Raw genomic sequence first — 13,951 nt, 5'->3', positions numbered from 1 at the left:
AGTAATTGCTTTACATATTTCGGGGCTCCCTGATTGGGAGCATAGATATTAATAAGCGTTATGTCTTCTCGGTGCATGATTCCCATTATCATTATGAAGTGTCCCTCAGTATCCTTACCTTTTTTATTTTGAAGTCTATTTCCTCTGATATTAGTACCGCTTCTCCTACTTTTCTCTGAATGCAATTTGCTTGAAATATTGTTTTCCACCCTTTCCATTTGAGTCTATATTTGTCTTTGGAGCTGAGATGTGTCTCCTGGAAGCATGTTTTGATCCATTCTGCAACTCTGTGCCTTTTTATTGGTGACTTCAGTTCATTTACATTTAGGTGATTGTTGAAATATGAGGTCTTCTTATAGCCATTTTATCTTTTGCTTTCTGGTAGCTTGGTGTTTCCACTGCTTCTTGTCCTTGTTTTTCTGTTTTCTTTAATTTGGTTGGCTTTTGTGGGTTTTCCCTCTGGTTTTTCTTGTTTTATGTTATATACTTCAGTTCTGAATCTTTCGCATGTGGTTACCATTACGAATATGTAAAGGATAGTTATATATATACAGTCATCCATTTTCTTCTGCATGTGCCTTATCTCCATTCCCCTTTGTGAATTTGGATATTTGAATCTTCCCCTTTTCAGTCGTTGTTGTCTCAATTTGTCCCGATGTATGGTGAACATTCATTACTATCGTGCTAAAGCAAATCTCTTCTTATTTTTCAGCTTATAATGCCCTATTCCTAGTAAGGGTTAAACTTCTCTGCTTCTCTTAATCTGCTAGTCACCTTACTACTAAATATGTATTTTTTTTTTTTTTTGTCATTTTGTTTTAGGTGAGCTGACCTCTTTCAGTATTTCCTGTAATGTGAGAATCGTGTGGAGAATTCCCTTAATTTTTGTATGCCTGGAAAGGTCTTTATTTCTCCTTCATATCTAAAGAAGAGCTGGATACATTAATCTTGGTTGGTAGTTCATTTCATTTAAGAGTTTGAATATTTGATTGCACTCCTTTCTAGCTTGTAAGGTTTGTGCTGAGAAGTCCAATAATAATCTAATGAATTTTTTTCTATTGTGTCTGTTCTCTTTTCCCTGGCTGCGCTGAGAAATCTTTCTTGTAGTTGATTTTTGATAACTTTAATACAATTTATCTTGGTGAAGGCCTTTTGGGGTTGAGATAATTGGGTGTTCTTGAATTCCAAGCTCCTGCTCATTCTTTCGATTTGGGAAATTCTCATCAACTCTTTGTCTGAAAATGCTTTCTAATCCCTGTTCTTTTTCCTCCTCTTAGAGAATTCCCATTATTCTTATGTTTCCTCTCCTGATTCTATCAGCTAGTTCTTATATTTCTCTTTCATTATTTTTCATCTTCTGTTTCTCTCTTCTTCCTTCTGATTTATTTCTACATTTCTGTCTTCAATATCACTGACCTTTCCTCTATTTTGTCTCTATTTCCCAAGCTTGCTATTTCATTTTTCATCTCTTGCAGTGTGTTTTTTTAATCTCCAGAAGGTCTATTTTGTTCTTTATGAGGATGTCGATCTCCTTGCTTAAAGAACTTATTCTGCTCATATAGTTGTTTTTTCAATTCCTGAAATTGTTGATATGAATTGTTTTGAATCTCACTGAGTTTTTTCAGAAATATCATCCTAAATTCTCTATCATTTAAGTAACATATTTCTATGTCTGTAAGCTTATTTTCTGGAGATTTTTTTCTTTCTTTCTGAGATAGCTTTTCATCTTGGTTGTTCATAGTGTTTAATGGACTATTTCTCCACCTGGGCATTAATGGAAGTGTATCCTGCTGTATTAGCTTGTTGCAAAGAAGACATTTTTCTTTTGGTTTTCAGTAAGTGGCTTCTATGCCTCTCAGATCCCTGCTTTATGTAAAGCCTTAATGATGCCTTTTTTTTCTTATGGATGTTTAATCATGTTCGCTACCCTCGGTCCCAGTCCCTGTCAGTGTTAGCAACAGTTTCGATAGTGTTTGCTCAGTATCCCCTGGGGCTCTACGGTGTTAAGTCTTAAAGGATATGGGGGAAGGGGGGTCTCTGGGTTGATGGATGGGGCTGCAGCTCAGCTTCAGTTTTGCAACCACAGCTGGTAAAAATCAATTGTTATTTCTCTGCCATCCTGTTTCTTTGCTTTCTGCCCTGGTGACTGGGCACCGATGCCAGACATGTGGAGCTCACTGCTCTCTCAAACGGGGCTGTTCAGGGAACTCACCACACCTTCTCCCTTCCTTCCTCCTCCTACAGGGAGCTATGGCTGCAAGAGGCAACTTCTTTGTTTCTCCCAGTTCACCACCCAACACCCAGGATTCTGACCTGTGGTATTTCTTATCTGCAGATATCATGCTCAGATGTGCTAGTGTGCAGTTGGGTGTTTTTGTTGTTGTTGTTGAGTTTTCGATTTTCAGCTTATTGTTTCAAAGGGAGAGATCTGACGACGTTCTTACTCTACCATATTTCTGTAGTCACTCTAAACAGGGTTTTAAAGAAAACCTAACAGAGAGTTTAACATTTGAACAGAGGATTGAAAAAATGAAGGAACAAAACAAGAGAATACCAAGATGTTTTAGGCAGAAGGAAGAGATAATGCAAGGAACAAGAGGTAAGAATATGATTGGCACGACAGGAAAAGAGCAGGGAGGTTTCTTGTGCTGGAGTAGTGAAAACTGGGAAGAATGGCCCTTTTCTGGCACCCAGTCTTATTATTTCCATTTCTTCTTTGTTTAGCATCTGTACTTCATTGAACTCTTTTTTTTTATATATAATTTTATTTTATTATTAGTTTCCAGTATACAGTACATTAGTTAGACATTTATGTAGTTTATGAGATGATCCTCCCTGATTATTATCTATCTGGCTCTATACATATCCATTACATTACTACTGACTGCATTCCCTATGCACTCACCATCCCTGTGACAATCTCTCAACTACTAATTTGTACTTCTTAACCCTTCACTCCTTTTTCCCAGCACCACCAATCTCCCTTCCCTCTGGCTGTCACCATATTGTCCTCTGTATTTTTGAGTCTGTTTTGGTTTAGTTCGTTTTTTTTTTTTTATTCCTTAGGTTCTGCATATAAGTGAAATCATATGGTATTTATCTTTGTCTGACTTATTTCACTCAGGATAATAACCTCTAGGTCCATCTATGTCATTGAAAATGGTAAGATTACATTTTTTATGACTGAGTAATATTCCATTGTATATACAAACCATAACTTCTTTATATACTCTTTTCTAAAAAAAAATTTTTTATCTAGATTTATTGAGATATAATTGGCATATAACAATGTGTGGGTTTAACGTGAACAATGCTTTTGATACACTTATATATTGTAAAATGACTACCACTATAGCATTAGCTAACACCTGCATCACCTCACAAAATTACTATTTTTATTTTGTGGCGAGAACATTGAAGATCTACTCTCTCATGAACTTCAAGTATATAATACAGTTTTGTTGATAATAATCACCATGATGTATTATTAGATCCCCCAAACTTATTCATTTTATAACTGAGTGTTTATATTTTTTGACAAACATCTCCTCATTTCCCATATCCCACACCCTCTACAACCTCAAATCTGTTCTCTGTTTTCATGAGTTCAACTTTTTAAGATTCTACATACAAGTGATATAATACAATATTTGCCTTTCTCTGCCTGACTTATTTAACTTAGCATAAGCCCCTTAGGGTCCATCTGCATTGTCACAAATGGCAAAATTTTTCTTTTTTGTGGTTGAATAATATTCTGTTATATATACATACCACATCTTCTTTATCCATTCATCTGTAGGCTGTTTCCATATTGTTTTCCCAAGTGGCCATACCAATTTACACTCCTACCAGCAGTGTATGAGGGTTTCTTTTCCCCTACAACCTCTCCAATGCTTATCATTACTTGTCTTGTTGATAAAAGTATGGCTACACTCACTTTTCTCTGGATGCCATTGTCTGACCACCATTTTCCACCCTTTCACTTTAAGTCTATATTTGTCCTTGTAACTGAGACGTGTCTCTTGAAGGCGGCCTATGGTTGGGTTTTTTTTTTTAATCCAATCTGCTACTTTGTGCCTTTTTATTGGTGAATTCAGTCCATTTACATTTAGGGTAATTATTAATATACGAGGTTTTCCTATAGCCATTTTATCTTTTGTTTTCTGGTAGCTCGGTGTTTTCATAGTTTCTTTGCCCTTGTGTTTCTGTCTTATTTTAGTTTGGTGGTTTTCTATACTTTTCCTTCTGTCCCCTCTTTTTTTATGTTATATGTCTCAGTTCTGGATTTTTTTGTGTGTGGTAACCATTACATTCGTGTAAAAGAAAGTTTCATATGTACAGTAGTCCTTTTTCTTCTGCATACATCTTATCTCCACCCCCCTTTTGCAAATTCAGCCTTTTCCCCGCCACCCCTTTTCTGTTTTTGTTGTCTCAGATTATCTCCATTTATGCTGCAAGTTTATTTCTGAGTTGCAGTAGCTATTATTCTTCTCTTTTTAAAATATTTTTACCTCCTTTAACTATTATGTAATATTTAAGTGTATAATACCCTATTCTGAATAAGGGTTGCAATTTCCTTTTTCTATCTGTCAGTCATCTTACTCATAGTTTTGTATCTTTCTGTCTTTTTGTTTCAGGTAGAATAACCCCTTTTAGTATTTCCTGCAATGTAGGCCTTGTGGTAGAAAATTCCCTCAACTTCTGTATGTCTGAAAAGGTTTTTATTTCTCTTTCATATCTAAAGAAGAACTCTGCTGGATATATTATTCTTGGCTGGTAATTTTTCTCTTTCAATAATTTGAATATCTGATTCCACTCCCTCCTAGTTTGTAAAGTTTCTGCTTAAAAATCTGATGATAATCTAATGGGGCTTCCTTTGTAGGTAATAGTATTTTTTTTCCCGTGGCTGTCTTGAGAATTTTTCTTTCTGATTAACTTTTGATAGTTTTAATGTAATGTGTCTTAGAGAATGGTTTTTTGCATTGTGATAATTAAGCATTCTGTTAGCTTCTTGAATTTGAGGGTCCAGTTCTGTAGGTTTGAGAAGTTCTTGTCAATTATTTGTTCGAATAGGCTTTCTGTTTCCTTTGCTCACTCTTCTCTTTCTTATATTATTCTCTTCCATTATTCTTATATTGCTCTTTCAAATGGAGTCAGATAGTTCTTGTAGAGTTCTTTCATTTTATTTAACTTTCAATTCTCTCTTCTTACATCTTAGTCATTTCTAGATTTCTTAGAGCTCGCTAATTCTATCTTCTATCCAGTCTGCTTGGTTTGCAATGTTCTCTAATTCATTTGTCTCATTTATTGAGTTCTTCAGCTTCAGAATTTCTCTTTGGTTCTTTTTTTTTTATAGTTTCAATCTTTTTGATAAAGTACTACTTTTGTTCACCGATTTTATTCCTGAGTTCATTGAACTGCCTTTCTGAGTTTTCTCATATCTTGTTGAGGTTTTTTGTTTGTTTGTTTGTTTGTTTTATAATTGCAATCTTAAATTCTCTGTCATTGAAATCACAGTATTTCATGTCTTTGAGTTTGGTTTTGGAGACTTTTTATTTTCTCTCTAAACTACCTTGTTACTACATTGGTTATTCATGGTATTTGATGGCTTGTTTTCTGCCTGGGCATTTGAGGTAGTGAACTTTTATTATTTTTTTAAGTACTGTTTTGCTCTTAACAATGCAGCAGATTGATAAGTAAAGGTTTTTGTTTTATTTTCCAGTAGATGGTGCTATAGGACAAGTTTTTTATTTTTCTTACATGCACTACTGGCATTTCTGGTATCTTGGTGGGGTTATGTTACCTTGGTCATGGTATTCTCCAAGATAGTGGGCGTCCTCTCAGTGTCTAGGTTGCCTAGATCTCATGGCGCCACCCCCATGGTGGGATGTAGTGAGTGATGGGGCTCTGGATCTGTGAGTTCACAGAGCTACCTTATAACCAGAGGCTGCCAGCCATGCTGTGCTATCTGAGGTGTCTCTTCTGCCTCTACTGGGTTCTGTCTCTACCAGTTCCACCACAGTGGGTGGGGGAAGGGTAGGCATGGGGAAGCAGGTTCATGAGTTTGCAGGTTTACCTCCTTGCTAGTAATGGTGGCTGCTAGTCCACAGTTACCTCTGTGCTGTGTTTCTGCCCTTGTCACAGGGTTTAGTTGCAATGGGCACCAGCTACTCAGGCTGTACTGTTGCTTCTGCCCCTCCTACTCTCTGAGAGCTACAACCCAACTCCTCCACTGCTACCGCCTCAGCTGGGCTGGAGTGGGTGCTTCTGTGGCCCCTGTTTCTGCCCTTCCCTCTGTCCCACCTCCCCTGCTTATTTCAATATGCCTACTTTCAGATGTTTCAATTCATGAATTTCTCATATATATTTGTGTGTCAAGTAGATCCTTTGTTGAATTACAGTTGTCCAACTTTTAACTTTAAAGAGAGAAACAAAGGAGTCTTCTCACTCTGCCATGATGTGTATGTCTGGGAGGTTTTGATTACTGTTTTAATCTCTTTATTTGTTACAAGTCTATTCATATTTATATTTCTTTATGAGTCAGTTTTGGTAGTTTGTGTGTTTTTAGAAATTTGTCTATTTCATCTAGGTTACACACACAATTGTTCATAGTACTCTTTTATAATCTTTTTTTATTTCTGTTGATAGCAATGTCCTCATTTTGTTTTCTGATGTTAGTTGTTAGAGTTTTTCTCTTCTTTCTTAGTTAATTTAGCTAAAGGCTATCAATTTTTGGACCTTTTCTATGTCCTTTTTAAAAAACCACTTGTGATTCTTAGAAGATTTTTTTCCTTTTTCTTTATAAGCAGGCCATGATTTAAACATTTTGTAATTATTAACTCACAGTAGTCCTATAAGCAAATCTATTGATATTATTCTCATTTGTAGATGGGAAAACAGGCACATAGAGATTGAACAAATTGCCTTACTGACACTGATACAAAGTGGCAGAGCTGGGACTTGATCTCAGGTGAACTGGCGTTAGAGGCTATGCTCACAAGCACTTCACCGTTCTTTTCAGTGAGAACTTCATTTCTTAAAATTAAATTAGGTTTTCTAGATATTTTGAAAGAGCATGTTGAACAAGTCTCTCCTTGTAAGATATTTTGTCCTGTCCAAAATGTCCACTGAGACATTTGGCCCATGACAAAATGTCCTTGATATTTGGTCATATTTGTTTTTGTCCAAAACACCCATGGAGATATTTGTTCCATGCTGTAAAAAATGTTATGGGCTATTTGAACCCAGGGATGTTTTCGAAGTGTGGATTTTTTTTTTTTTTTTTGATAGAACCAAATAGCTAGGACCATTTGGCATGAACCAGATATGCCCATGGATGTTTTTGATAAAACTAAATTTTATGGACTTTTTGGTGTGGCTCAAATGTCTCTATGGACATTTTGGACAGAACCAAATGTCTGCTAATTTTCTCAATGGTTACAGGTTACCATGTGTTTGTGTTCTTTTACACCTTTCATCCAGCACTGGTTTTTATGTTAGTTTTATCCTTCCTATCTTTCCAATCTATCTCTCAAAGGTCAGCTCAAGCATGACCTCATGTTCTCTGTGAGAGAGTGATCTTGGCTTTCTTTCTTTAGTATTGATGAAGACTTTATAATAGCACCACTAAACATTTACTTGTTTTCATATAATAATTTTTAAAAATCTTTAAAAATTTTTTATTTTTCAGTTACAGTTACAGTTGACAACATTATATTAGCTTCATGTGTACAATATAGTGATTAGATATTTAGATACCTTACAAAAATGATCACCCTAATAAGTCTAGTACCCATCGGACACCATAATAACTAACTTTTAATGAGAACTTATTCTGTGCTGAACTCTTCTTTTTATATAATTTCACTAAATTCTCATAACATAGACTAAAATTTTAATCCCAATTAAAAATGAGGATTTGAGACACCAAGTAGTTATATAATCAACTCAAGGTAATACAGCTCTAGTTAAGAGGTAAGCTGAGATTTAAACTCATGTAGATTTGCTCTAGAGTACACTTTCTCAGTCATGTTATATACTTCACATGTCATCACTGCCTTCCTTTTTCAGTTTCTGAGTCCTGTATTTTGCACTTGTGTATTTCCCCAAGCCTGGGCCTAACATTTAGCATATAAGAGAAACTCAGTAAATGTTTGGAAGGTGAATAAATAAAACAAATGAATAAATGGGTGAAGAAATGTTTCAAAGGAGGAAAAGAAAATCTTTAAAAAGAGAAAATATATCATAGTACAATATCCCAATACTGTATTCTGACAACTTAGTTTCAGCACCTTTGAGTATGTGTGTGATGGGGAAATAATGGGCATTTTGTCAATAGTAAGCCCATAGCTCATGGAGTTCCTATAAGAATAATGTGAACAGAATTTGGTTTTCAAGGCGAGATGCAGTTTTAGGATCAATAATATCATTCATTTGTGCCTAAGATCTTAAAACAAAATCAGGTACATTGTGTGATTGGATAAAATTCAAGAAGAAACTCAGGAAAGATTCTTATTCCTGGATATATAGATAGGGAGGGAGTCCTGGAAGGATATAGGGAAAACTAAAGACACAACTATTCAGGAAATTAAACTTGTTGAAATATATAAATTGCATCATTTACCACCACACAGGGCTGATAGAACCCTGAGAAGGAGATTGTCTCAGGGAGACAGCTTGAAAAGCCTGAGACTCACTGAGTCTAAACCTCTCCCAAAATACCTCTTCTAGTCCACTCTGGTGCACTTTCAGCTCATTTCAATGGTAAATAGCACCATTAACATTTTTTGCACTTATATAACGGCTTTAATCGTTTTAAATTGTATACCACTGTAAGACATTTGCTTTTTGACATTTTACTAAGTATTTACATATGTCAGAAAATTACACACAACTTAAATGACTATTTTAGAAAGCAGAACTAAAAAATTGGCAAATAAGAAAAAAATATTTTAAAATTATTAATAACACTACTAGTCCATATAAATAAAATTGTTATTAATACCTTACTGTATTTTCCCCATTTTCTATTCCTAATATATTTGTAATCATACTATAACAATTTTGAATCTTATTTTTTTCACTTGATAACTTCTCTTAAGTCTTTACCCATATTTGAGGACCATCTTTAAAACTATTTTAATACTGGTAAAAAATTCTATTATGTATACATATTACAGTGGTCTTCACATTTTTTTTTTTTAAATTAGGGGATGTTTAATTAATTTACAACTTCAGATTATTTTCTGCGGCTGATTTTCTATAAGAAAGTATGAAGAATTGAGATAGGTAAGAGCAAATGTATATAATATAAAGGAGAGTTGGTTTGAGGAGGGAGCACAAAACCAAGAAGTAGAAACTCTTGTTACACTTGGTCAACTTACGTGATAAATTTACACCACTGGTGCTATTGGGAGGACATGGTTAAGGCCCTCAAAACAACAGATGCTTCAGTGACACAGAACCTTGTGTCCTACATGACCTCTAAGCAGCAAGTAAATTTTCAAAGGACATTTATGAAAAGCACAAGATATAATGAATCTGTTTGTGTATGTGTGTATTTTATGTAGGTGTTATTTTGTCCCTGAAGATCTAGATATGTGTTCAGTATATTGGTTCTGAACCAATTTTAGTTGTGAGGATAGGTTCTATCTCCCAAATTCTTTCCGGATTTTGCTGCTAATGGTTCTTCATTGGCTGCTTCAGCTAGCAGCATGTGATCTCCAGATAACAGTTCCATTATGTTGACTCAGCTTCATTTCCTGAAGAAAGATTCCCCCACTTTACTCTGAGGCAAGAATTAGAAATAAAGAATAAGCCTTCTTAACACTGCCAAGATGAGATTTTTGAGTTAACATTTTATTTTAGTAAGAAAAAATAAGATTGCCATAGTAAATTTGTAAAACACACCAAAAAGCAGGACAAAATCATCTATAATTTTACTACAAGATTGCAACTGTGACATTTTTTATGTATTTCTTTCCTGTATTTTCTTAATTATAAAATAAATTTGGAGCCAATTATATTAGACTTTTTTATTCCGGAAAAACAAATTTAACTTAGCATTAAGTTGGTAGCATTTTTCCAACTCATCAAATATATTTCAAAACATGATTTTAAATATCTGTATTCTGTAATTTGGATATATAATAATTCACTGAATTAATCTCCAATTACTGAACGTTTGGATAGTTATGATTTTGATATTATTATTATTTTATTTTTATTAAATTTATAAATTTATTTAGGATGAAATGAGAAATTTACTCATTATATTCAGAAAAATGGTAGCTATCTCCATTTATTTGCTTATTTATATATTTTTCGCTGTTTCAAGGTAAGCATTTGCAGTTTTCTTCATGTATACTTCATTCCTCTTTGGTGAATTTATTTAGGAGGTATACTACATTTTTGTTGTTATTTATTATGAATGGCATTTTCCTTCCATTATATTTTCTTCATGATTATTACTTTGTGTATATTTACTTTGCATCTGGCCACCATTTTAAAGCTTCTTATTGATTTTAATTATTTTTTGAAATTAATTTTATGAGAATTAACATAGAACATTTACTAGTCTTTGGTAAAGACAAATAGGCAGAAAAATAAGTACTGAAATGAGAGCAACTTTCTGAGTTTCAATCCAAAAGATAATTGATGAGTATTAGTGTGCTATGTTTAATCCCTATCTTTTCCCTTTTTTAGGGGAGTTAGAGGGTTAAACATTTGTCTTCCCCTTTCATTCAATACTTCTAGTGAGAGAATGTGGGGAGATGAGCTGCATGTGGCTCACTTCTTCCCTCCCCTACCAAGGAATATTGTTTAAGGCTCTGCAGGTTTTTCCTGGTATAAGGGAACCTGTCCAATAGAAGGAATGGCGACTGTTACCTAGCTAGTGCCCTGGGAATAGAGATGTGCTCCATGATGTGTGTTTAGGTCACTCCTGAAGAAGAGATGAATAAAGGTGCTTCTGATCAAGACTTGAAGCTGAAGGGCTGCTTTGAGATTTTTGTTATTTATGCAAAGGGCTCAAAAACTAGATTTGGCCTTGCATCCAAGCTTTAAGTCATGCTATCACTCTACATAGAACCTGACTTTCATCTCCCTTGAATAACTAAAATGAAGATAGACTAGTGAATCTGGTCTTTCGTGCTCTTAAAAAACTGAGCACAATTTCACTAGTAGATGATATGCCCTCTCAGAGTAAGATTTATTTACTAAAATGCAATATAATGATTCCAAGCCACTTTGAAAGTTAACTGGACAGTATTATACTTCATTTCAGATAATGGCCGTACTATCTTATTTCTATCCTCAGACACACACACACTATCCTCTCTGTATGGCTAATGATAAAGCACTTAAAATATGAATTATTGTTTCATTAAGTTTTTTTTCCAGGTAATCTTATTTCTGGGTCTCACTTCTGTTTCAGGTGGTACTAAAATAAAGATGGAATATATCAAGTTACAAAAACCTAAAAATGAAACCAGTTAGAGAAAACTATTTTCACAAATTTCTTTTCAAGAATTAGGTTTGCTAAGAAGAAATTTGACAAGCCTACTTAACAAAGAATATCAAAGCCCAAAATGGCTTACATACGGACAAAATTATTCTGAATAAGCAAGAGAAAGATGTTCTGGCCACTCCTGTGCATGGTGAGAAGAAGACGAGGAAGGTAGGGAAAAAGGTAGCACTAGATATGAAAGCTTGAGTGGGTGGTCAGTACAGTGGCCCTTCCTCTGACTCTCCCTAACCTCAACCTGTAATCAGATGAATAAACCTACACGAAGCTGGAATGAGTTTGGTTTTGGATAAAATGTTGAAGGAGATGAGTCTAACATCCAGATTGATGTGATCAAAACAAGACAGCAGGTGGATTCAGGAGTGTGAGGAGAAGCACACATGAACATGTTTCTATGGTGTGTGTGTGTGTGTGTGTGTGTGTGTGTGTGTGTGTGTGTGTAGGGAGATAGTGATGGGTACTCCAGACATTTAATCACTATGAAACTGGGGGTCCGACAAATTTCCCTAAATCTGTAAAGGATAGAAACTGACCAGTTAATCTTTGGGTTATACACGATTTTTTTTTTCCCTTCAAAAATGCCTGAGGATGTCTGGCATTTTCCTGTTTCCATGCAATGCACAGAGGAATATCAATACAATAAAGCCTAGTACAAATAAATGATTTATGCAAGTTCTGGTAAGATCTTATTTGCTATTTGTTTCATTGAAATGCATCCCTAAATATATTCCAGGGAATATAGGAAACATATTTGTCTCTCAAATTTAATTAAGACCTTTAACCTTCTATAATTTTATATCACTATACGTCCTACTCGTATATGGATTCTAATTCTTGAGAGGCTGTCTTTGACCAAATCTCATAATCCTCAACAGTTTCCTCAGGGCCTCCTTCATCTCCTTATTCCGGAGGCTATAGATCAAGGGATTGAAAAATGGAGTTAACATAGAATAAAATAAAGTCATAATTTTCTGAATCCCTGATAGATTATCAGCTGTTGGGCTCACATACATGACTATGATAGAGCCATAGAACAGGGACAACACTACCAGATGAGAGCCACATGTGGAGAAGGCCTTACGCCGGCCTTCTGCTGAGGGGACCCTCAGCACAGCTCTGATCACCTGGGTGTAGGAGCCGGTAATAAAGAGGAATGTGGAGAAAATGATAACTGAGTTAAAGATGGAACAGGTGATCTCAATGGTGGGCTCTGGCACACAGGACAACTTTATAAGGGGTCCTGGGTCACATAAAAAATGATCAATAGTATTGGGGCCACAAAAAGGAAGCTGAGAAATAAGATAAACTGGGAGGAGAAAATAGGAGAAGCCACATGCCCAGCAGCAAGCTCCTATTCTCATGCAGCATTGAACTGTCATGACAGTGGGGTAGTGCAGAGGCCTGCAAATAGCAAGGTACCTGTCAAAGGCCATGGCAGATAAGAATAAGGTCTCAGTGCAGCCCATGGAGAAGAAGAAGTAGAACTGCAGGAAGCAGCCAGAGAAAGAGATGGTGTTGGTCTCAGAGAGAAAGTTGGCTAGCATATTGGGGATGGTAGAAGTGACATACCAGATCTCCAGGAATGAAAAACTAGCCAGCAGGATGTACATGGGTGTGTGGAGATGGTGGTCCCACCACACTGCACAGATAATGCAGAGGTTTCCAATTAATGTCAGGACATAGATCACAAAGAAGAGTGAGAACAGGAGGATCTGAATCTTCCAAGTACAAGGGAATCCAAGAAGAATGAATTCGCTCACAGAGTCAGAGTGATTATTCCTTCCTGGGTTTTTCATGTTTTTCTCCTAAAACTGCAATAACAAAAGTGAGAGTAACAAACAAATAAGACAAGCAAAAATTCATAGATGCAGACAACAGGAGGGAAAAGGAGAATAGGATGAGATAAAGATAAAGGGGTTCAGATATATAGTGATGGAAGGGAATTCAACTTTGGGTGGTGAACACACAATACAATATACATATGAGACGTTATTGAATTGTACACTTGAAACTTATATAATTTTATTAGCCAATGTCACTTCAATCAATTTAATTTAAAAATTTATAAAGAAAAAAGACACCACCATATTACAAATTACAGATGTTTTCTCATTAAGATGTTCTATGAATTTCTTTATAATTCATTTAGCAGGGTAGTTTTAGATTACTTCAGAATTTTCAGCATTCTTTGTTTCAGTGTGATACTGGAAGACATAAGGAACTTGAGTGTGTGGGTGCTTATTACAGCCTTACCATGGTGGTCACCATGCCCATTATGGTCCTTTAAATACCTGCCTCTGTTTAGCGTTCTCAGAGCTACATAAAACAAGTTAGATGCTCTCTTGCCAGTCAGAGGCTTTCAACTTAGTTCAGAAACATCAACTTTGGCCAAACATATGTAAGGACGTATGCAGGTTTAAGCAATTG

At 35.4% G+C, this 13,951-nt stretch overlaps 1 protein-coding gene across 1 annotated transcript; it reads right to left on the bottom strand.

Moving 5' to 3' along the window:
• Positions 1-12,351: 12,351 nt before the first annotated feature.
• On the bottom strand, positions 12,352-13,320 carry LOC102887812 (olfactory receptor 11H6). Its single transcript, XM_006906932.1, has one exon. It carries the CDS (start codon positions 13,318-13,320, stop codon positions 12,352-12,354), a length of 969 nt encoding a protein of 322 aa, XP_006906994.1.
• Between the last annotated feature and the right edge of the window lie 631 nt (positions 13,321-13,951).

This window comes from Pteropus alecto, unplaced genomic scaffold (assembly GCF_000325575.1).
Source record: "Pteropus alecto unplaced genomic scaffold, ASM32557v1 scaffold462, whole genome shotgun sequence".
In the NCBI taxonomy this organism is placed as follows: Eukaryota; Metazoa; Chordata; class Mammalia; order Chiroptera; family Pteropodidae; genus Pteropus; species Pteropus alecto.
The sequence above is the reverse complement of the archived record's forward strand: the minus strand, read 5'-3'. Positions and strand labels throughout refer to the sequence as shown.